Source organism: Eretmochelys imbricata, chromosome 7 (assembly GCF_965152235.1).
Source record: "Eretmochelys imbricata isolate rEreImb1 chromosome 7, rEreImb1.hap1, whole genome shotgun sequence".
Classification (NCBI taxonomy): Eukaryota; Metazoa; Chordata; order Testudines; family Cheloniidae; genus Eretmochelys; species Eretmochelys imbricata.
This window is the reverse complement of record NC_135578.1, coordinates 23,261,671-23,288,103: the sequence shown is the minus strand read 5'-3', so window position 1 is coordinate 23,288,103 and position 26,433 is coordinate 23,261,671. Positions and strand designations below refer to the sequence as shown.

Sequence of the window (26,433 nt, the reverse complement as noted above, 5' to 3'; positions counted from 1 at the left end):
TTCCAGTTAGCACCTCAAGTTCTCAGCACATGCTAAATGGTGCAAAGTTCCGCATCACCAAAAGGATGGCCAGCAAACTGGCAGTAGAAACTGAAAGTGGCTTTTGGCTCATTCTGCCCCCACCCCCCGAAAAGTTCACCCCATAAATAAGTTTCAGGGAGTCAACATATGGACTTAACGTTAGTGACACAGTATTAGCTACATGAATGAAAGACACTGTATTACGATGCATTTAAAAGCACAAATCTCACAATGCTACTTATAAATAGTACTTTGCATACAATATGAAAAGATAAACAGGTATACACTTTTAATAGTATCTTAAGGAATCTGTTTAAAAGACTTGAAATCCGTCTCCATGTCTCTATTGGACCCTTATTTTTTCTCCTCTTGCATACACTTTATACCACCACACTCAAGGCCAACCTTGAGGAATTCCAACTGAGGAATGTATGGGACTCTTATGGAAAAACGTGAACATAACTTGCTAATCCAAAGGATTCATTGTTGAGCCCTCTCCTGTCTAGCCCCACATGGGTTCAAGCACATTGACTGCACATCATTTCCAGCCCTTAATAGCTCAGGGAAGAGGAAACATGGAGAAGGAACTGAATTCAGATTTCATACAGGGTAATGTAGAGTATTTTCACTGGGCTGTCAAAAATGAATTCTCCTAGAGAACTTTACAACCTAGTCATCAGAGGCAAACATCTTCTATACAAGGGATTCGGAATCATTCACAACATTTCCTCAACTGAGGTCTCAGTTTCTATGTAAACATGGGAAATATCAAACATTTGTTCAATTCACCTCTTAAGCATCAGCACAGAATTCATGGGCCACCTAGTATCTGTCTTTGGAACAGACCAGCCCCAGGGCCATGGTCCCCAGATTGGGAAGCCCTGCTTTGTATTAAACCCCACTGCTTTGCATCTTTTTAAAACCACAAAAAATATGTTGTCCCCAAGGAACAGTCATGAGAGGCCACTGGAAGATCCACACTAGTGCTCACAGATCTTTTTGATCAGAGGGCAGTTGAAATGGATTTTAAAAGACCCAAAATAATTAAGAGTTTATGTAAAAATAAAGATTTTTTTAAAAACCAAAATGATTGCTAGAGGCAAAGAGAAAAGCATTCTCTAGTTTTCTCCCCACCATCCAGAACACTGAAAAAACATCAGTCAGGGTTATAAACATCTGTAATTGCCGGGGGAATGTACAATACTTTCAGAAACTCCAGGCCCACGTATCCTGTAGCTCTGCACTTCACAAACAAAAGGTTGGGGGAAGAATGAGGGGGTGGGATACAGGGAATAAAGGCTTAAAGATTAAAGTCACAGGCAGAGACAGACGGCTCCGTTTTTTAATAACTGAAAACACGAGTTGTGCCTGAATGTGCTCATTGTTTTATGGCGGGAGGGAGAGTCTACGCATGCAGGACTGACTGGCGACAGAGCTGCCTTTCCATCAAAAATAAGATTTATTAAAAGAAAAAGACATCAGCCCAATACCCTAATTTCCCCTCTTGTAATGTTTAATGGTGCAGTCAGGTAGTTATCAACAAGTTACCCCACCTCCCCTTTCATTAAGTTGAGGAAACCTGTTATAGAAGAGCTATTCCTGATTTTGACAGCTTAACACACAAATGAAGAAGGCTTTCAAGACTGTATGTTATGGAGAATGTAATATTAATATATTCATACACAAACATGCATAACATTTTATATATCACACATGCTGCATATACATTCCCATCTATCTACTTGCATACAATACTAGTACATACGCATATATGAACACACATACCTGAATGATTTTTTTATATTTGTACAAGCACATTTTAATCAATAAAAATGAATAAAAATTAATTATATTTTACTATACACACAACTCAACTAGAGGACACTAACAACTTAAGTTACATGTTGTAAATAAATGTCTAAACCTAGTTTATTAATGACATCTTAAATTTTTAGAAGTGAAAACATTTTAAAAATCCAATTTACTTAATATTTATATTCTCAGTGTGGACAATGACAATGAAGTCCATTTCACTTTTGTTTAAAGTCATTTTCAATTTGAATTTTTAGCACTGGGATATTTGGATTTTAAGCACTGCTGTGGAGCACACATTTGTTTTGAAATGTAATTGGTTTCAATGGAGTATAAAGAAAACTGGTCATTTCTATGTCTTAGATTTTATAAAAACTGATTTTCACAACATTCAACTGTTGAACTATGTCCATATTACTTAAAACTATTATAAAAGACCAAAACACATATTTTGTACTTAAAAAAAGTTTTGCAAAATCTAAGAATACAGATGTTTTTGTGATTTCTTTCAATGAAAATATTTTTATTTTGTTTGTTTGTCTAGATTTAAATAGCATTTGAGAACCAGGAGGTGATTCCGTTGTCCAACTAAGCAACTATACTTGCAACAGGTAAACAAACAGTAAATTAGATTCTTATAATTCCTTCCGTTTTATTAAAGTGCTAGCAAAACAAGGTTTTTAAAAATACATATATATTTTTTAATTATCAGTGTCACTTAAGAAACAGTAGGGCTAGGGAAGGAGATAATTTAATGAGACAACAAGCTCTTTCATCTAAAGCCATGAGACGCTCAGTCATAACGAGAATGCCTTCAATGGTGAGTGTGGGGGAACAGAGAAGACACACCAAGAGGCTATGGAATGCAGTCTCCTAGGCAAGCATGCTGTGCGGGGGAAGAACCAGTGGCCACAATATAGGGTATTTTGGCCAAGAATGTCAGGTCTGGAAATCCTCTGGCTATGAGGAAAGCCTTTTCCCCCTTCCTCTGTTGGTGCAACACTGGCACATCATGGGCCACTGGACGTCTTGCTTAGATTAAAAATACTCTGTAGAGGTCCCGTCTGTTTGATGAAGGAAAAATAGTCCATAGCAGAACAGAGGAGGAAGAAAAAACCGAAACATGAGCTTGTGAGCCTGGTACAGAGGATAAATACAGGCTTTGTTTTATTTTGTTCAAACCAAGTATGAATAAGAGACTCATCCCTGTATTGCAGTTGGTCTCCAAAATCGATTCTCTATGCAGTACAACAAATGGCTCTTATTTACATAAATATACTATGCCCCCTTTCCCAAAAAATAGTATTTGCTGACTCTGAAATCTAACATTAAAGTGAAATCTATATGGTGACAGAAATCACTTTGTCTTAGCTAGAGATTATCGGAATTCAGCAATGAACATATTCCTAATTATCAATTAGCCATCACAGAAGCAAATGTGAAAACATTCTTGTGTAGAGAGAATAATCCTGCAGCTACTATGGTCTCCATACTGCAGGTCTCATGTGTGCATAATTTAATGAAGTCAGTGGCTGTGTGGGGTGATTAATATTTCTAGATGGGAAGCACTTAAATGTTTATATTTTTAAGCTAAAGTATATATCATTATAAATGTAACCAAGAATATCAGTAAACCTGGGGATAAACCTTCCTAGTCAAGGATCATGTGGACATACATAACCCCAAGCATACTTACCAATATATTAGTCAGAGTTAAACAATCCTGCACAAACTAAACATAAAAAAACTTTCAATTATGTTTGGAGGATGGGGTAGAAGATCTAACCACAGCCAGCAGAGGGAGCCAATGGTTATGAGAAGTTGGAGAGATCTCATGAGCCAAAAATACAAATTCTTTCTAACAAATCTGGAATTCACAAGTCAGGACTGAAGCTCCAAATTAATGTCAAGATCAAAACAGACAGTGTTCAAGAGGTAAAAAAGCTAGTAGAAAAGTCACTCCCTAAGACAGAAACCGTAGCTAACTCTGCTGTCTTTAAAAAGAGCTCAAGGGCAACACAGCAAAAGACAGGGAAGCACAAAGTCTGGACTCTGTTGTTTCTTACTCTGAGAAAATGTGAAAATTTACTTTGTACAACCAAATTGTATATGAAAATTTAGAAACGGTCAATTAAATGTAACATTATGGAATGAGACTCGAGGTCCGAGTAGAACACTTTAGATACGCATTCCAAATAATGGATACAAGAATTATTCTTCAAGACAGAGTCTGTCAACTTCCAGTACACAAGATCAACAGCTTCTCCTACATGGGCAACCCCATCTTTGCCCAAGAGCCACGTTGGCAACTTGCCAGGAAGCTGAACACCAAATCTAATCTGCAGATTGAACCACCCATTTCTTGAATATGGAGGAGCAGCATATGAAGACTACAGATCCAAATACAATATGCTCAGTCTTTATCTGTGTGCATGGGATGTTCTGGCTAAAGATGGTACTGATCAAATCTCTCTCAGCCAAGGGAGAACACAACCTGACTGAGCTGAAGAATCACAAACAAGGAAGGAGATATTTACAAGAAATATTGGTGAATAAAGCATTCCTGCTATGGTAGAATTAAACTTGTTGTATACTTGGTTACAACTTCACTTCTACTCTTTGCCATGTGTAACGACAACCTAGGAGAACAACTAAGCAAGAACAACAAGTTCAGCTAAGAGACAGCTAGACCAGAAGAAAAGCAATTATAGCAAGTTAAATATGTTCCATGTTGTACACAATCTCAAATACTCTGCAGCATGATCAACCTACATTTTGATGAAAGCCCTTCTAATTCCTGTGGTAAAGTGCTGCAGAATCCTGCAGCACGTTGATGTTTTTGCAGCAGTTTCAAATACATAAGAGTTTATTAATTAAATGTGAAAACTAAAATACCTATGTTATTCCTTGTTCTCTATTTTGATGTTCAATTCAGTTTAACTCGGGATTTTTTTCAATTTCATGCGGTCCACAAATTATCAGCATGCTGTAGAATTTAGCACTGATATCATATAAATACATTGCAGAAGTTGTTTCAGGAGCAGGAAAAGGGGACAGGAGAAGCCTGAAGTTGTGGCAGCTGTGTAAAAGGCAGTTGGCTCTCTCGGCACTCAAAAAGCATGGAGGACGGTTTGGATTTTTGACACCCAGTACGTCGATTTTTTTCCTTTAGATTTATGCATAACCAGTACAAGGAGCTTCTATCCCTAACTCCAGATGCCCTGACAATTATATGAGAAGACAGTTATAAAATAAACTTCTGCAATTCTCACCTCATACAACAGCCCAACAACAGAAAGCAACCATCAGTAGTTTTAACCACCCAGATTTCCACCACTATAGCTACACAGGACTCACAAACCTTCCCCCTCCCCAAATGCCAAGGAGAAGAGAAGTGCCTTACAACATGCTCGAAGCATCATCAACAGATTCAGGCTGTTTTGGACCAAGGAGGAAACAAGTTACAACATTACGTTGCCCTCTGGGAAGATGCTTTGCAAGCAGTCCTCTCTTCTTTTAAAGTCCAATCCAAGCACCTTTCCTGTCATACCACTGCAGCAGTATGGCCTGGGAAAAGAGGCGGTATCTCATATAGATCTCGGAACACTGAGACTACTGGCACTTGGGAGAGGATACATCTTCTCTCACTCCCTAGATTGTGTAGATGGGGTCTGGGCCAAGGCGACAGTTTTTGAGGGCTTGAACTTTTATTGCCTTACCCCATCACCTTACTTGCCATCCCTACTCCCCCACACCCCATATCAACCACTGCATCCAAAAACAGATACACACACTAGCTGCAATTGAAATTGAAATTGCAACGTTTTAGAATTAACATCTCCACCCCCACAGGCAGTTTACAGCTCTCAAAACCATTCTTTCAAGTTCTCCATTTGCAAACTTAAAGGGACGTCAACATACAGATTTACACTCTTCACTTTTATAAGGTTTTCTTTGCACCTGGGAAGGCTAGAAATTTGATTTAATTGAAAAGAAAGACTACATTCACCACCAAAATTCTGTAGCAAGACCTGAATTTCATAGTCACTTCTAAAGCCTTAGGGTCATGGCAGACACAAGGTCCTACTTACAGTATTTAGTAGTAAACCATAAAATAATCATCATCCTACATATTTTATCACTCCACTAAGACGTTACACTGTGTCATAGAATCTTCTCCAAAGAAATCATTAACCACCATATGGCACTATTTCAGGCTTTCTGCAAGGACAAATATAAAGGTTTGACAGTGTATTTATTTTTATTTAAATTTTTGCTGACTAGGATTGCCTCCTGAGATACACATCTCTTTTCAGAACAGTTCCAAGGGGTCAACAGTCATGTAAATTTCATATTCCAGTATTTCAGGACAAAAGAAACTATATAATGCTGCACACACTATCTAAATTGCCAACATCCCGGTATCGTAAGCTGTACAGTATTTGCGTTTCACAATATAGTGTCCTCATAATTAATAAAAGCCCGAATGTAACAGAAAGGGCGAGGTTCATTGTAAAGGAGGAAATCGATGCAGAGCTGATTACTGAATAAAGCTACATTACAATACTTGCCAACATTAGAAGGGTTGGAATTTAAATTTAATGATATATAGTATAGAAAAAAGGTGATAAGGGACAGTTAGCTGTAACACTGAATAAATATTTAAAAGACATTAATAAGAGAGAGGAAGCAGCAGGTTTCTCTAGTGGCGGGAGGGGCTGAAAAAAGCATAATTATCTAAAAGCTAAAAAAGTAAAGTCTTATTAAGGACAATTTGGCAGTGGGATCCGCAGTCTAATAAGACAGTTGTGTTGCCATAAGTAGTAATTTTCAGAAAAAAAATGCTAATGGGATCCATGCTCAAATGCAAGGGGGTGACAATTATTCACCCATGGACTTTTTATTATTAATTATTATTATTATAGTGCCACTAGCGTGAATGGGTAAAGCCCTGCATGGATACAAAATTTGTATCCACATCTGATCCGTGATCTGCAAACACAGTCTACAGATATCCACAGCTGTGAAGGTGGATATCCGCAGATAAAGCAGATATCCGCAGATTTGCAGGGCTCTACATATAAAATTTGGATCCACATCCATTCACGATCCGCAAACGTGGTCTGCAGATCTCCACAGATTTGCAGGGCTCTTTGAATGAGGTTTCACAGAAAACTAAGGGGAAAAATAAACTCTTGCTCCAACATCCTTACAATTTAGGCCCTAATCCTGCAGCTCTTTACTCACATGACTAATCCAAGTGCAACTGAATATGTAAGGGTTGCAACACTGGGTGCTAGATTCTTTATTTCTACAGTGTCGTAAATGTGAACAGCACCTCACAGACAAATGTGAAACAAGGGCCCTGCCCACAGGCTATATTTAGACTGAGTACCTCCTTTGATAATTAAAAGGCTTTCACCCCAGAACTGTCAAATGAACTTATTGCTTCAATTTATACACGTTGGGAAACACAGACCACTCAAGGTCAACATATAAGAATCGTAAAAGAACATTTTTCATACATATCCCTAACAAAAAAAAATTAAACAGAAAATAATGTGAGGTGGTGACTTGACCTATAAAATTTGATTGTTGATTAAATCCCTACTCCACAATTCTATAGCATAGTTCAAAAACTCCATAGAAACTCTCTCATTCACTACTAAATTCTAAAGGTTTTTAGAATAATTTCTATAGAATTCTGTTTTATGCTGGTTAAATTTTATAACATTTTTCCATAATATGTGTATGAACAACTTTGAACAAAATTAGAGGAAGTTACTTAAGAGCAATACTAAAGGGTCTGCGGGGGGGGGTGTAAAAGGGTGTTTTACATGGTTCTGGTCCCAGGCCTAATTTATGTATGCCAGTCTGTTTGTGACTACCAATATCTATTGGTTACATAAAATATCAATCAAGATCAAAATCCTCAGCAAGGTCAAAATTGTGGCTTTGACTAAGGAAGATCTTTGAAAGGTGAAAGTACTTTGGGACTTTCATCTCTCTCCCCGCCTACTGTCTTCTACGAGTTCTACTTTTAGTTTATAATCAAGGAAACTTCTCCTCCCCCAAATTTAAATTTGGGCACTAAAACAGGGGTTGGCAACATCCCCAGAGAACTGAAAAACTGCACAGAAGACAAAGTCTACTCAAGATACACATTGTTTTGCCAAGTACAAGTGTTTGACTCTAAGGAATGCTGGCATTGCTCAAGTTATTTGATGGGAAAACACAGTAAATAGACAAACCGAAGAGTCCTAGATAAGCAGGGAAATAATATGGAGTGTAAACAAACAATACTCATTATACAAAGTATTTTATACTTCAAATTTAGAATTTCAGTGTTCACAACTGAGTAACACTGAAACACCAGGATGTTTCAAGGCTTGGAGAATACACCACCAGTGGACACATTCAGCCTCTCCAGTCTATGAATCTTAAACATCACAACTGGAAGTAAAGCACCCAAAACCCAACCAATTATCCAGAAGACACACTTCACAGGCTAAAGTGACCTCCAAGACGTTATTCCTCAGGTGAATTTGAAGAGAAAAAGTGTCCTAGAAAACAAGACAGATATAAATAAGAATCAAAACTACACCAAGAATTCCCAGAGGATACATACTTCACTCTTTATAAGAACCCACTCACAGATACTTTACTTCTGCAATATATTTGCATATCTTTAACTGTCACTTTTCATATTTCATTATTTTCCCCTTTTACAAAAACTCAGATTTACAGAGAACAATGAGATTCTAAATTAAACAAGTTTTGAGGCTAAACAGATAAAATTCTAGACCAACAGATGGAAGGATTTTTTCATAGAATATAAATTTAATTTAAAATGAACACATTCTTTTTGTTTTAATACCTAAAAGCTCTAGTCAGGCCACCAAGTGATGGAGTCCACTGGTAATGAGTTAAAGAATAAGCCATGTTACAGTAATAATGCAACAGAACTACACTGGGGAAATTCTGAAATTGAAGACAGACAGGCAACTTATTTTAGGCTCCGAAATCATTTTTTTGTTAAAATAGAAGCTTTCAAAAACTTTTATATAACTGTTTTCATGAATGGTTTCAGAGTAGCAGCCGTGTTAGTCTGTATCCGCAAAAAGAAAAGGAGTACCAGTGGCACCTTAGAGACTAACAAATTTATTGGAGCATAAGCTTTCGTGAGCTACAGCTCACGTCATCGGATGCATTCAGTGGAAAATACAATGAGGAGATTTATATACACACCAGAACATGAAAAAATGGGTGTTATCATACACACTGTAAGGAGAGTGATCACTTAAGCTGAGCTATTTCCAGCAGGAGACCCGGGGGGACCCAACATTTCAGTTGAGGCAGGTTTGTTTAGGTTTAGAGAGAACAGACAAAAATTCCCATATAGTATTAAACAGAACACCACTAGACTGTACTGTATAAAAAGAAGACAATTAAATAGTCTAGAAACTGAAAGTGAAACTGACATTACTGGCCAGTCTAGTTAAGAAGCCCAAAGCTAAGTGGATGTAAAAAATTAGACAGGTATTATCTAAATTAGATTTCTATTTTTTCCACATTTAATAGAGTGGTGTCAACAAAAGGTTAGGATTTTTTAAAATATATTTATTTTTATCTGACAGATTCGTTAAGCAAAAGAAAAATGCTAACCAAAAAAGAAAAAACCCACTCTGTCACAAGCCTGTTCAGTTGGTAACTGATTTGTTTTTTAAAAATAATACACTTCGAAGCTGAGAAAAATAACCACAAAGAAAGTTATGTGCACAACAGGAAGATTCATTTTTCTCCACAAGGACTGGCATTAGCGATTCTGCTGGGCCAAGTGAAACTGAATCACAGCACCCCACAGAAAGTCTGAGAAGGGAGACATTAGCAAGAGTTTTACCAGCAAAATGACAGCATAGGAATGTCCACTTCTCACAAAAGATAGTAAAAGAAATCTATCCCCTCTGTGCCAGCATCAGGCAGGCAAAGAACCTACTAACATCACTGAAATAGAATAAACCAGAGGCCCAGAATATGAGTTTTTGTGCGGTTAAACCTGTAAACAGCTTGGCTATTTAAAATTTAAGGAAGCAAGAGTATATCCCATCCCCCGCACAAAAAAAGGATCATTATTCAAGACCATGAAACTACTCGCTTTGTGAACATGGGAATACACTGGATTGACCACAAAATTCCAACAACTTGTAAACTTCAACACCTGCCTGCCATACAGTTTTCTTGCACTGGTGGAGGAAGGTGTATTGTATGTCCATTATGTTTAGCTGACCAAAATAAAAAATTCAAGATATGGATCTCAAGGTTTTTCAAAAGCTCCTTCTAGAATAAGTCTGGTACATTTTAGATTCTCTCCAAAGAAACAGGTGAGATTTTGATTAAAAAACCACTAACAAGGCAATGCCCCATTTACTTGAATATTCTTGCATAATAATAGATTTCAGACAAAGAGATCTGCTGAAATTGCTAAGCATGGGCCAAATTCAATAAACCAACAACATTCCCGAACTGCAAATTCTTCACTGAGATAAACTTATGTATAATTGAAGAGTACTAATCACTTTTTAATGAAATGCTGAAGCAACAAAGTGAGCACACGACCTTGAAGATGAAAGACCAAGCAGTGGTTTAAATTTAGTTTTTTGGTTGCTGGGAGTTAGTGGGTTGCAGAGGAGAGAGAGATGTTACAGCTCAGACATTTAAACTATTTCAAAATAAATACACTATCTCCATACAGCAGCAAAACAGACAAGTTTCTGAATTTAATTTACTTTTGGAAAATTAGTCGGTTGATTATTTTATCTGCTGTGAGGCAAAGTAATGTTTGCCACCTATCTTTTACTATATTAGCTCTTGAGATTTCACCAGGATGGTTTACATATAATGTTCTATATCATATGACAAATTCTTATGGTTGTGCTATTTCAGCTGAATTACCTTGGCTGCTTTGTGTGTGTGCACGTGCGCACATGCAATGCTCTGCATTTGACCCCTAAAATTTAGTTTAAGTAGTTCTGCAAACACCACTCCTACTCTTACCTCCTCCCCCAACACAGCATCTCACATTTCTCATTCACTGAAGGCATTTTGTCCTCTTTGGAAGTGGCAACTAGGCATATGGAAAGTTTAGCAGGGACTGGATAAGAAATAAATTCTATTCAGTTGTTGGTTTTTTTTTTCTAATAAATAACACAAAGTCTCCCGCAGTACCCACCCCCTCAAAAAATCAAATCCAAGACATATAAGAGTTAAGGACTGTCAATTCCATCTGCTTAGGAATCCTGGGAACTGTTATAGCCCACTGTGTGAACACATACATTGGCAGCACACATTCTATGAAATTGTTTTCAAATAAAGGGGGAGGTGTTTTGCATTTTTTTTTTAAGTTCAGTACACCTTAGGCACTACAATAATATAAATAAATAATAAAAATCAGCAACACTATATTATAGACTAATGACAATCATTTCCTAAATTTTTCAAAATGCCACTGCATAAATCCAAAAGGGGTCTGCAAAAAGACTTATTGCTATATTTGCAAACTTTAAAAGGATATTGTCCACTTTTTAAAAATCAGTGTCTGAATTTTTTTTAACCTAAACGTTAACTGTAACAATCCTAAGATTACACATTGAAAAATTAGAGAAAAATAGTTCTGTTTGTTCAATTTATTTCATTCATTTCACAGAACTTTTTACATTATCTCACAGTTTCCCCCATACAGTCAGCCAGCTTCCCTGGTTTGTGTGGGTCTTAATGCGACTGAAAAATAACAAAATTAGGAACAGAAGGGGACAGGTGCAATAGCCAAAACAACTATTTTTTTAAGTTGACTAGAGTTCAAGAGAACAGTGCTCCTTTAAAAGCAAGTAAGGGTTGTATTTTATTTTGTTGGGAGGTATCTAATTTGGGAGTGGATATCTAATTTCAAAGGAAAATTAAAGCTGAATCTCCATATTCTAACTTTTACTCAGGAACAACAGTTTGCTTGGGTTTTTTTTTTAAAGAGTCAAGAGCTTACACTTTTGAAAATACGGTAAAACCTCAGAGTTACTAGTGGACCAGGTAAAGGAAAGAGTAAGCACAATTACAGATATACAGTTAAAGTGTTGATAACTCATGATTTTACTATAGGTCTTGTAATAATGCCCTAGTTCCTGGAGATGTGAATATAAGCAAATCTCAGCTTTTATTTAAAAACAAGTTTCTAGTCCCCATGGTTGCAGAGAAAAGCATGAAAATTTGATCCCAGTGTACTGTAAAGACTCAAAAACCAAAAGGCAGACAAAAAAATCCAAAACATTTTTTTAAACTTCTAATTTTGTGGGGTCTGACTCATGATTATTGAATGTTTGGCACTGGCAATATCACAGTTATGCAGATACTCAGGCATGTATACGTATATCATGATCATTTTAAGTGTTTATTTTCTTAGTGAAAACACGAAGATGTACGTTGTATTATCGGGGGGAGGTTTTTTTTCATGCTCTAAAAAAACTTCAGCTACTTGGTGGAAGTGGAGGAGGGGACAGTCTAATAAATCCAAAAACTACAATATTGTCAGACATAGGCCAAACTTGTGTGCCCAAAGTTAGTCACCTAAATAAGCAGTATTATTTTCAGAAATGTTAAGCACTTGTCACTCCCACTGAAATCAGTGGAAGATACTGAAGCTCAGTGCCTTTGGGGAAAAAATATCAAGTCACTTAAGTAAGTGTCTAAATACAGACTTGGGTACTTAGTTTGAAGTATCCAAAGTTTGGATGTTTTTCCCTTAATCCCTAGTGAAATCTGTGAGTCAAAATCCTTTGACATGATCTAGAAATAATTTAAAAATCATATAGTATTCATGCATACTATATGATTTCCCAGTAAATGTTCAGAGTATGCATATATCAAGAGAGCCATAGTTAGCTATGCATTATCAATATGTTGAATGTGATAAAGTTAGTTTAAAAAAAATGCAGTGTTTATCTGAATCGCAATTCACAAAATGAAATAAGTGTTACACTGTTCAATGTGTAATCACAGATTTTCCCCTCATACTGCCATAAAAACAAGGAAATCAATGCAAAAAGTTAATCTTATTTGTAGTTTAAAAACAAAAAAAAAAAGTCAGAAAATTCAAAGATAAAATTCCCAGAGTAACTGTTACTGAACCACACTGTATAAATACATTAAGGCAGAAATGTAGTATAAGTCAGGATCTTATCCCAAAAGGAGATGAGAATCTTCAATTCGCACTGACTTTGCAGGGTTGGGCTAATTAACTCTACAAAATACTATACTACATGTGCTTAAGAAGACCAAATTATAGTTGTTGTAAGAAGCAAAACTTAATTTTTGACAACTGTTTAAATTCTTCACTGTAACAATGCATCAGAGATTTCTGTATCAATTATGGTTTCCATTAATATACGCATTCAAAACAGTAAAGTATTTTCTCTACTCCACAACTGCTGCCTCCAACCGAGGCACTGTAACTCTGGTGTAATCTTGCAAGATACTGAGTAACTCCAGTGAATACTGAAAACAAAGAGTTGACAGCACTCACATTTCACAAGAAGCACTTAGCATTTTGCAGTTATCAGGCCTTTACTATGGGCACAGCACCCAGCAAACTTTCTTGTAATACCACACTGATTCCTGTTAAATACCCCATTACATAACTGTACCACCTTGGGACATTACTCTTTCCCCACTCCATTCACAACAAACCTATCCTATTCCACATCCACTTGCTTCTTCCTCCACTTTTGCTCAGACTGTGCTCTGATCATTTACTGTCATCACCTCTATCACTACCCTTCCACTGAATGGAATCAATAATCCAGTAATGATTTATATCTTATAACAGCATGTAAACCCAAAGCAGACTGAGGCATGCCTCTATTATTTTATATATACGATTTTTTTAAGCCACGCTTTAAATCATTTCAACATACTAGAATGTGAAGGTGGATAACCACTGCCAGAACACCACATAGAATCCCCTAAAGTCAACCGCAGGTTCAGGTAATCGTGACCTCATTTTTACAACATAAATGCATAATTTCCGTACCGGTCTTTGATGACGGGACCACAGACTTGAAAAGAGGAAACAATTACAGTCATTAGAATTTCACCCAAGCATGAGATTTAATCTCAGGGCACGGACTTGCCAATGGCTGTGGGGGTCTCAATGGAGACAAAATTGCTCTGTAGGGGAAAAAACCCCACCAATGATGACATTAGTCAGCAAGAGAGACTGGGCTTTGTCTTCTGTCCAGCGTAACAGCAAAGTACAAGGAATCTATTTTCCCTGCCCCCTCTTCTTAATCACAAAAAAATACAATAATTTTGTTTCTTTGCAAAGCAGCTTTTGCATACTCTGGAAACTTTCTTTCCAGTGCGATAATGCTGACTGCAGTAGCAGGAAGGGAAAGGGGGGGGGGGTGGCTTTTTATAACAAAAGTAGACTTTAAGAATGAATACGTATCTGGGACAAAAAGTCATTTCTCCCCTGCCCACCCAGCTCAATTTAAATTGGACGGTGTTATTAAAAACATCAATCTCTTACATTTCCCTAGCTTTTTTCCATCTCAGAAGTTCTCAAAGCACTTTTCAAATTTTATACATGCAGGAATCACTTCACTATTGAAATATGGCCACCTGGTACACAACACATTGCACAGCACTGGGAGAAGGAGAAACTTTAAGCAAACAAATCAAGGTAAACGCCTGCTCTTATGAAAAAAGTGCCACAAGATCCACACAGAGCAGACACAATCTCAGCTTTTATTTCTTGATTGCCAAAGATGTGCTGGTTACTGCACAACACATAACAGGAAGGCTGAAAAGCATACCATCGAAGAAAAAGAAGCCTGAACATGCCAGGAAGTCCATAGGAAGGAATAACTTGGGACTTCAGGGGTGGGTGAAGAAGTGTCAAGATTCACTTTTTCCACAATGCCAAGAAGTGGATAAAAAGACAAAAAAAATTCAAGTTTTGTACAAAAACAAAACACACCTCAACAAACAGTTAGCTGATGGAAACTCATCTCTTTCAGAAAAAAATTGATGGGAAGTTGACCCTACTAGGATTCAAATGCAAGTATTTCAAATCTGATGCTTATACCCCTGAGAAACCCCTCTCCCCAAATATAAAAGCATGCTCAACACCACTGTTTTTAAAACCTTCCTCTTTCATCTATTCCTTTTCCTTCACTATTCACCTACTCTTCTTGTGTTGTCACATTCACACATATATAGGAGTTTGTCTGGTCACAACCACCCCGATGCTGGTAATGCTGATAATTATTATCTAATGCAGAACTAGTCAGGTTGGTTTTGAAACAGAGATCATAATTCAAATTGGGAGCTGACACTAATCATTTGATGTTCACTTGACGAGATTAGATAGGCTGTGCAAGAACATTTTGGTAGAAGTACTGATAAGAAGATGGGAAATAAGAATTATTGGTATTTACTCTGCCTGCAATGCTTATGGAAGCTAACTGTTTAAAGGGAGCACTTCAAAATGGCTATTTAATCTGAATTTTACAGAAAGCACTGAAAACATTTTCTAACAGAATGCACAGTATCTTTCTCATCATATCTATCCTATGGGTTGTTCAAATCTTTCTTTGCAGGAATTCTCACTCAGTTTTGCTCCATTATGAGCTGTGACCCACAGTACATAATGCATTCAAGAATCCAGCTGGAAATTACCACTGAAGAACATCTGTCCTTGCTCTTCAGCTTGCCAGGCCTGCCTCAGGGATCCAAGATAGAAAACAACTAGCTGCCACACACAAAAACAACTTTTTATTCTATTTATGGGCTTTAACTCCAATGGAAATTTGGGAGTTTGGGTTTGTTTTCTTTATTAGATGACATTTTTGGAAGACATGTTGCACATCTTATTTAAAACTATGTTCTCTTATTTTACCATCCATGATCTTGTTTAAAAAATAAGCACTTCTAACAAAGGATACCATGAGGAGACATGATTATTTGTAAGGCTAAAAAAAAAAAAAAAAAAAAAAACCCCACCACACAGGAGAAAAGGAGAAACACACTCAGGAAAGTAGGCCCATGCCTTCTCCAAGTGAAACTAGTCGCACTTGTATATAAAATCCCAACTTGTTTTCTAATAAAAGTACTGTATCATATAGACTATAACTATATCTAGCAGCTTCTAATTGAGGGCAGTCTCCAAACCAAGCTACAGGATGTCTCTGCATGAATACAGCAGAAACTTGCTAATTCACAATGATGACTGGGAGACTATTGTGAATTACTAAATTGTGCCGTTTAGCAAATGAACACATTCACCACCACCAAAAATGCAACATTGAAAAATGTATTTGTTAATTTGTTTTGATAACTGCAATTTTAATTATTAAAATATTTTATATTGTAAATAAAATGTACTAGATTTTAAGAAAGTAACAAGCTCTTAACATAAGACATCACTATATTGTTGTTTATCTTAACAGCACCTAATAGATAAAAATCTTGATCACTGCCCCAAACTGCCTACAAACTAATTTCAGACGAGCAGCAAAAAGGGGCAGGGGTGACAGATTATGTAGTTATTCTGTGAATGCTAGTACACAGCAAGATGGAACAAAGAAATTTTGTTTTTTAACTCAACAGAATGAATGAACAAGTAGCAGTCTTAGTTGGCAAGTCTATAGTGCTTGGTTATTAAATGTTTCCTGAGAAGTTTTGTATTTTTGTGGCAAATAGCAAAGTGTGGTTTTGCTGTACATCAGCAAGTATGTACAAACACACAAAACAGCTCTTGATTAGTAGTAGCACATCTGACATGTAAATCAGAGAAAGTAATTTAATAAAACCACTCTAGTTTAGAATTTACATTTAAGATGTACATTAAATCATAACAGAAACCACAACTTCAAAATCAAGATGTACAGTATATTGAGATTAATTGTGCAATGCTCATTTTATATATAAATCATATTTCTGATAGTGTTCTATCTATACCCAGAAAAGCATGTGATTACACAGTATAACTCCAAAGATCAAGAGTTCCTGGTCTTATCTTTTGTCATATCCATAAACCCTTAAAAAATAAGGAAAAATCTTCTGGATTTACTCTCTACTATTATTTCCAAGTTAAAGCACAGAGTTTAGGATTTTGTTGGATCTGTAGCTCCTCATAGGAAAACCATAAACTCCAAGTCTATAAACTGACAGCAACAGACTTCAGACCATAAGACCTGCAGGCACACAAAACTGGTCAGATAGTCAAACCAAGGTATTTTATATACATACATTAAAATGAAAATGAAACTAATGCACAACAAAATTTTATGTTCAAACACTGAAATTATGATACAATTGAAAACACCAGGCAAATTCCATGTCAAGGCCACTGCTCTATTTTTAAAATCTCCCACTATACCAGTGTAACAGAGAAGCCTCGTGATTATCCCAACCCTCATGTTGCAATTCCTAGGCAACACAGGAGGAGTTTGGAATGGACTTAGGAGTAACATGCAATTTCCTTGCTTTTGCTTATTTGTTATATGACCTTAAGGTAAAAATGCAGGTGTGCACGTGTTAATACCCAGTACCAGGGCTTCCACATCTTTAATTCATTTACGAGTCAAGTCAGATAGTATTTACGTAAACATAAAAAATCCACACACAACATTTGACCCTTTTTTGGGGGGAGGGTGGGGTGGGAAGAATCCTCACAATCACATTGCTTTTAATTGAAAAGCAGTTGTTTTGCCTCAGTTATAGATGCTACTTAGCCTCTGCCATGTAATGTACAAGACAACAGACCAAACTGCTTACTGTTTAAGAAGTACAAACACTATCAAGGTCGTAGACATCAAAATGTCTACAAAGACATCTAAAGAAGAATGAATCATTGGAGGGAGGGGGGAGAAGAGTTAGCCTATGTTTGAGTTCTGAGTGATTATGGACCCTATGCATTGTCTCATTTTAAAATTGGGGTCACTACATTTAGGCTGACCCTATACATTTATCATAAAGATCCTGCATTGCAAGCAAACACTGCCCTCTTGTGCACTATAATGTCCAGTAGAGAAGGCTGCATTTTGTTTCTTTTTAAAAGCAAGCAACAGTTTTATACCAGCAACCTCCTTTACCTCTTCTTTATACATTCATATCTGTACTCAAAAACCAAACAAACCATACACTTTGTTTCATTTAAAAATTCAGTAAAGTTACTCCTCCAAGTTGTCATACAAATGTTAGGCACTAGAAGAATACTGTAAAATTATTTTTTTTAATCTAAATTTTAGTTTTGAGAGAGAAGGGATTTAGTTTAAAAAATAAAGTTGAAACTGTATTAGACAGTTTCTGGAGTGCAACTATATTGCACATGTAAGCCATTTATACGCATGCTGGATATAAGAACCTTGGTGTGCGTTTCAGAAAACACTTAAAGTACTAGCAACTTAAAAGAAATGTTTGAACCCTTTCAGACCAGTAGAATATTTCAAAAGTTCCAACCACTATGCAGCTTCAGAAAATAAACTACCCCTCCCTCACCCAGAGTCCTAGGTCTTCCATTTTATACTTTCACACCACCCACAAGGCTCATTACAACCACTACCCTCAACTCAAGCTGGTGGCCAAGGGTCCTCCCAGAGCTTACCGCACTGCTTGTTTAACTGACCAGAATGGTTGCTATTGAGCAATGAAAGGCACTCTTTTCAACAAGGAAGAACACGTTGCTCCCATAGCATTCCTAACCTCTACAAGTCCAAGGAGCAAACGGCCTACTTTCAAATTTAGGTCTCTCACATGGCTTGGGAAGAACTCTGCCATTAGGCTACCGGAGTAATACCCTCTGGCATATGTGCAAATGTAATCAGAAATACTCATTTAGACAGGAGAAAGCTTTTACGACAGCTACACAGAACTACTTTCCCTGTTCACTAACTGGACTTTTATGTAACAGTATTCAAACAGCCAATCTCATTATAACAGTCGGTGGAGAGTTACAATTAAGTACTGTTCCACATTAAGCCGGGGTAAAAAATATGGTAGATGGATTGCAGCACATGTAAGTAGATTTAGGACAATCTGCTCAGTAACTATAACAAACTTATTACATGGACATTTGTACTATTATTAAAAAAAAAGCTAAAAACAATATTGAGTATGTATTCTTAAAAGAAACATCTTTCCCTCCCAAGCAGGCTCTAGTTCCCCTGATGGGGGTAGCAGATCCACCCTATTTTCCCTCCTAAAATACTCCCACTGAAGGCCAATTGTTCCAGCCTCTATCATCTTGAGGAAGTACTACTGGATAGCTCTTTCAGGGTGCATCAGTGCCACACCTTACTCTGCCAAACAGCAGTCTGCTAAAGGGGATGCCGTAGAGCAGCAAAGGCTCGCCTTCCTTTCCTGGTCTTCATCCCCATAGGGATTGAGCATCTTTTGCTATCTTTGCAGCCCATATGGTCTCCGCTCCCTATGGAGCATGTGTGAGAACAGCAGAACCAGAGATCAAATCTTTGATGATAGCAGTCTTGCAAAATTCTACTTGTCCATTAATCTGCAGTAAAACAAGTATCAATTTTATCATCATCAAAGATGGGCAAGTAGATTTTGTACTAATAGGTCAGCATATTTTCACTGCAATTTTGCAAGGTTGGTGTACCTTATGTGCATAGATATTAATTATATCTTACAACAAACTAATCAAAATAAACATTTTGTAACAACAACAAAAGTACTGCTACATTAATCTTACAAATAATCTCTAGCTGACCAAATCTGAACCTTGGTACCAGGCCCATGTTTCCCTTGATCTCCCTAGACTATTTTCATTGTAGTCATTTGCATCTGCAAGACATGCTTTTGCTATGCTCATTTCCCCGTCCCCAAGCTCTTGTGAGAGTTCAAAAGTCCTGGCCCCTTCAGTGTATCAGGTATGAATTAATACCCTTCCTTAAGAGAACACAGCAGCAAAGTGGAAACAGACACTTGCAAGGCAGGCTTTTTTGAAAGGAACTTTGAAAGGGACAAATGGTGACAATGAACCTCTGGTTATGAAGTAAACAGGTCAAAGGTTCAGACAGGCATAAGGATTATGAAACTACAAGTTTGTCAAAATTTCCCCTGCAGGTTTAGACAACCAGGGTCAAGCAGTAACTTTCTGATTAAAACTCTAAGACTACTCTGTCCTTTAAACTTCAGAGGAAAAAATCCCCAACAAAATCTATTTTTTAAAATGTTCTTTGAGAAGTCATCTCAGTTCATTCAAAATCAAGTAGATAAAGGGCATCTGAAAACTACTTACCTAAAATAAACAATTCACTATCCCTCACTGTATGCATGCAGGGTTAAAGGGGAGCTAGGGTGAGGTAATCATGTTCTTCTGTGTTAGTGTGCTGACCCTTTGTAGGGCATGAAATTAACCAACAGCAAGTAAGAAATCTGCTACTGGTTAAACTACATTGCTACACAAAGTGGTCTTAAAATGAAATATGGGGATTGAATGTCTTCTGGAAGATTAACTTCTGTAACCTCTCTGCAGGTTTCCCCTACTGCTGAACTCATTTGAAAAACCATTCAGCACCCTACCGGATGCATAGGCCTTTTAGAGTACAACACAAACGTACGAGTCCCACTCCTTTGAGGAAGATAATGACAGCTTCATGAAAATCTATAAAGCTCATTGTCAATACCAAAACAAAATCTCAAAACAAGCAGCAGCATCACACAGACTCGCCCACATGGAGTAAAATCCCTCAACAGCCTAAACCTGCGTATTAACCTTTAAAAAAATCACTCCATATCCCACCACCACGTCTGTCAAATGGCATAGCCTCAGTATGAAAACAAGCATGAGGTGGTCAAGGAGAGAGTGAATTACTCCTGGAATTACCCTCTCATTCCAGTCACAGGGCCCTTTTGCTGTATGTGAACCTGGCAAGGAAATAGATGCTGCAATTATAGAGAAAAACAGACAATGTGTAAAATGACAGAGAATTGCTCAATTACTTATGTGAGATGGAATTTTAGTCATGTAATTGTGATGAGCTTTTTGCTGTTTGTGATACAAGCTAAAGAATGCACCTCAAGACTAAGTTTTTCAGGGCTTTGATTCTTTGTTTAGTAACCCTCATCTACTCCAAATTACCCTATATGCTTTTCCAGTGCTACACGAATAAAAAAGAGACCATTATCAAGCATCTTTACCACTAAGTGGCCAAACAGCAGTGGTGGTCTTGGTTATATGACAAGCAACCTTCCCACTACAGAAAAAAAGTGGAACTATACAAATCAGTCTTATTGTAAGCAAAAATCAGTTTTAACCATATTCATGTACTGTTTTCAAAAGTAAAGGCTAAGCAGTGGTTGTACAATGACTGAGCACGTAATTGTAGCAGCCATTCTGTGCTCAACAACTCAAAGGCAGCCTAAGACTTTACTGCTCATAGGGGAGCCCTGACAAGCATATCATTTGTCTCCCTTCTCTGTCATATATAACTGTGTGTTGTAATGTAGATGTGAAGTTCCACTTTTACCATGACACCCACAAGAAGTATGTCAAAGACATTTTTAAAATATATATTTAAACTGTGCATTTTAATATATACTGAATCCCGTGCATGTCTTCACAGAGTAATAACATGACCATATTGCTGTAACTCACCTAGCATCCTCAAACTATTGTATTTGTTGCCTTTTAGTTCCACCATTGTCTGAAATTAGATAGTAATTATTTTTCAGTGCAGAGATTATTTCTTATTTATAATGTGAGGCACCTAGCACACAAGTGGGCACTGGAAGATAAGTTATAACACTTGCAGCTGCACTGTACAGGAGAATAATGAAACTAAGTGAAATCCATGGTATATTCCTCAGCATGCAGTTACTCAGAATGCCTTACCGCTTCACTGCTGGTGTCTATGGTCTGAGAACAAACTGATATTGTTGGGGCATAAGTGAAATTAAGAACTAAAAAGTAATTAAGAAGTCTAACTGGAAAAAGTTATACCCACCATTTCATTCCAACCTTGACTATAACCTTCCAACTAAAACCTTAAGAATGCAACATGACTGGAATTAACGATTTCTATTCCTAGCATGTAGGTAAAATATTCTTTGATTTAAAACTTGATATGTTTTGCTCTCAAGGGCAAGCTTTATAAGAAGAAAGATGCAACCACACAGAATGAAATATGACTTCCATCTTCCATTTTTCTTCTTATTTGGTTACTGCTCAAATATTCTGCATTCATTTAAACCAAGGTTTCATCTCCAGTGACACTTCTTTTATGTTGTCATGAAAAGTATTTGCAAGGTCAACACTACCCTGCATAACAGGAGGAATAGGCAAGAATACAGGATTCAGCTGAAAACTCCCTTTCAAATAATTAACAAGATACAACATGATTTTAAAGGATGGGTTGTTTCAATCATCCCTTTAAAGAGGAGCTGCCACCCAGAGAAAACTTTCAAATAGAATATACTAAATAATAAAACAAATAATATTTTGGGCCCACATAACACCTTTCATCTAGGAATCTCTACATAGTTTACAAACAGTAAGCTTCGCAACCTCCATGTGAGATTATTGTCTGTAGAACGGGTATAACAATATCTATATCTATTTACCTGTCCTATGTCTGATGTATTTAAAGATATTTGCATTTAAACTGGTCTTTTCTCCTCCTACCTAATCCTACGGTGAGGTCATTTTTTGAAGTATATGATGTTTTATAAAGCACTCGCACAAAAGTACCTTAGTATTTCCAACAATCATGATTTTATAACAAGTCTCACAATAGTCAATGTTTTACTTAAAGCATGGAGTCCCACATTTACAAGAGAATCTCAGCTTTAATTTAAAAAAAAAAAAATAAGTCACTACGCTCCATGGCTGGAGGGAAAAGATGGAAAGATTGAACTCTAAAGGCACAACACTAAAGGCAGATAAAAACAAACAAAAATGTATTATTTTTAAAATCTCAGGATTTGGTGGCCTGATTTCTGAACAGATGGAATTGGCAATACTGGTACCTATGGACTGAACCATTTTAAACATGGATTACAAAATAAATCAGGTGTTATTTGGGCCCAGATCCACTAGGGTTACGCACAGGTCAGATTACAGAAATTGTAATTGTTATATTTGGCCAATATTGACAGTCGGGATCAAACAATCACAGTTTCTTTTAAAAACCAATAGAAAAGAAACAAATGACAACTCCATGCTATCAATTAATAGGTAAGGGAGTGTGATTTTCGAACTCTGCACAGATTATGAAAACTATTTTTTTCTAGTGCCCTCCTAAGTATTCCTCCCAGAGATAACAGTTCCAGAGAAAGTTTGGCTCTCTCAGATCTTAGTAGTTTCCCCACAGAGAGCAAAGCCTAAACGAAAGTTTCTACACAGAGACCTCAACAAGAACTGTCCTGTTCACAAGAACAACTTAGTTCCCTATAAAGTAAATAATCAGTATTTCTGTAAATCATCAGGCACCTTTGCTGTGAAACAAAGCACAACTGTGGGCTAAATGCAGCCAATAGTCGCCCTCCCCCTGTAACTGCAGAATAACAAAACAGCTGAACTGAACTGCAGAGGGTTTTACTGCTGATGAACTCAAGCAATAAATAATTTCTATTCATCTATCCAGGATGATATACATACAAGTCAGTATTATGGTTGTGCTCATCACTGGCATCATTTGCAAGCAGCACATCTGTCAAAAAAGTGTTTTTCCAGTGGACTATATGAAATTAGTTGGTAGGTCCCAATCCAGCTCCCAGGAAACGGGTGACCACGTCGTAAAACTGCCCCACTAACTGGTTCTCTGTCTGGCAATTTGAAAAGAGACTAAGGACAGAAAAGGCATGAGAAATGTACTAATCTCCCCTCTAAAGAAGGTCCCTATAGATTAGCAATAAGGATCATCAACTGGGTCACTGTGTGATAAGCTAGCGCTACGGCTGCTCATGTTGTACCTTATATCCACAGAATAGCAGTCTTCAGGGCTGGCACCTTTCATGAGCACTAAAATCACTTTTTAAAAGTGTGTATGTTTGTTTTTAGGGGGTTCCTTTTTCATATGCTAGCATCACCTTGCCACATAATTGAGTGATTCCTCAGGACAGAATATTTTGTTCCTGTGCCAATTTCTTTTAAAAGCTTTGTGTCTCAAAGAGCATCAACTTAAGCTGCATAACTATGTAACATGAAACAAGAGATTAAAAAACACACCAATATTTACAAATATTAAAGGAACAACAATATACAAGAAAATATAGAAACAGCTAAACAATACATGCAAAAATAAACCTAACACTAATCTAAACCTCAAAAGAACTTCTCTCCAGCACTTACTGATAAATGTTTGGGTTTACAATAATCTGGATCTTTGAAAAAAGAAAAGGAGTACTTGTGGCACCTTAGAGACTAACAAATTTATTTGAGCATAAGCTTTCGTGAGCTACAGCTCACTTCATCGGATGCTGTAGCTCACGAAAGCTTATGCTCAAATAAATCGGTTAGTCTCTAAGGTGCCACAAGTACTCCTTTTCTTTTTGTGGATACAGACTAACACGACTGCTACTCTGAAACCTGGATCTTTTGAGTTATTTCAACCACAAACTTCCAAATCAGGTTTTCTTCAATATGTTTTTGCATCACTGAAGTTCTACAATGGTTAGAAGATGCAGTGATCTCAAATTCCTTTACTTCAGAGTTCACTCACTGAGCTGAAGTCAAAATCCCCCAAAAAACAATGTGAGTTTATTTTAAAATGTGCTGCTGGAATAAGTCAGTCTCCTTTACCTCAAATTTGCTTTCAAGGAAAACATTTTAAAAGAACTGAAATGTACACAGTATTTCTAACACTATAGTCTGACAAATGTTAAGAACATCTCAATCTAGGTAGGAGTTTTGCATCTGAATTTCTAGCAAGTTATATATGAACACTTCAGCAGCAGGACTGCCAACCTCTGACAATTTAAATGAGGGAGAGTTCAAGAAATTTGAGAGAGAAATTGTAACTATATCCATGAATACTCTCACATCCTTTCCATCAATAAAGAAATGTTTAAAAAACAAACACATTACTATAAACAAAACTGACTGGTTTACATGCAGTTTTTGTATCAATAAAAATATTTTGGTTAGGGGTGTGAATTTTTACAGAAAGTTATACCAATATGAACCCTGGTATGGAGTAGTTACATCAGTGTGAACTTGTCTTTAGCATAGCTTATTCCTTTTCCACTACAGGAATAAGCTCTTTTGACTCCACATAAGGCAGGGCTAAACTTTTGCTAGCATAGTAACATTGGTTAGGGGTGTAACTTTTCATGATATTGTTATACTGGCAAAAGCCCTAATATAGACAGTTATAACAACAAAAACGTAATTTTGCCGGTATAAACCATGTCTCCACTAGAAGGATTTGGCACCTGTTTAGGTAGTTTTAACCCTTCCCTCCCCTGGCAGGAGGCAACTCCCAGCTCTTCAAACCCTCCCACCGCACACAAGACAAACTTTACTTTTTTACATTTCCAGCTCCCCCCACCCGACCCGCTCTCTGCATCCTCGGAAAGGATACCCACATGTACACAGTGGAGGCGAGACCCCCAAACACACACACACAGGATTCACTTCTCCCTACAGAGCAGATCCTCTGACACGGGCGGGGGAGAAGCCCCCGCCCCTCCAGAGTCACAATCTCGCTCACGGGCCTGTCGCGCCCCCCCCGCGCTTACCGCCAATGATGGTCCGGATGAGGGAGGCGTGTCCCGGACAGTCCACCAGGGTGAGCTGGAGCTCGCCAGGGCCGGGGCCCAGGTGCGGCGGCAGCGGGGTGCGGAGGCAGGAGAAGCCCAGGTCCAGGGTGATGCCCCGAGCGCGGCTCTGCGGGGCCCGGTCGAAGGCGGCGGTGGAACCGGTCGTGCTGAGCGCCCGGGCCAACGCTGTCTTGCCGCTGTCGATGTGCCCCAGGACCCCCACGTTCACATTCAGCCTCCGGGGGGCGCTGGGCCCCGGGGCAGCGACAGCCGCGGAACCGGCCATGACTACCCTGTTCCCTTCGCACACCCCCGGTCCGTTCCCAATAGCGCCCCGCGGCAACACGGATTCCGCGGCAACCGTTCCGGGCTCTCTCCGCGTTCCGGCCTCTCTGGGGAGAAAGGGAACGTCTGACACCCGGGCGGTAGTTGGGGTCATCCACATTAGCTATATGACAGGGTCCGGGGCTGGCTCAGGATATGTCCCGCAGAGAGCAGAGGGAGCCCAAGGTTTGTTCTTTGTTAAAGCTGATAGTGGGCTGAGCTCTGTACCGGACTCAGAAAACCTGGCTGCTGCTCCACAGAGTTTGCAATCAAAACCAAACAACTCCCAGAAGAACTCATGGGGAACCTCCAGTACACTATAAGTATTACACCTACGTGCAAAATACATACCCACTACATGTAGAGACACAGTATACATTGCACACAATACACACCTGTACATACACAGATCCACACAACGCATACAGCAGCATGAACACATGCACACAACACAGTACAAATCGGAAAGGCTGTTAAGAGGGTGCCACAAAAAACAAAATCAGACTC

At 37.9% G+C, this 26,433-nt stretch overlaps 1 protein-coding gene across 2 annotated transcripts in view; it reads right to left on the bottom strand.

The window, feature by feature from the left end:
- The window catches only part of EEFSEC (eukaryotic elongation factor, selenocysteine-tRNA specific), a 167,420-nt gene extending 141,519 nt beyond the window's left edge, over positions 1-25,901 (bottom strand). For both annotated transcript variants that reach the window (XR_013346683.1, XM_077822239.1), the window contains exon 1: positions 25,582-25,901. Coding sequence is in view for 1 of the 2 variants with exons in the window: in XM_077822239.1 (XP_077678365.1) it covers positions 25,582-25,888 (307 nt within the window). In the remaining variant the exon portion in view is untranslated. The remainder of the gene's footprint in view (positions 1-25,581) is intronic.
- Positions 25,902-26,433: the final 532 nt, after the last annotated feature.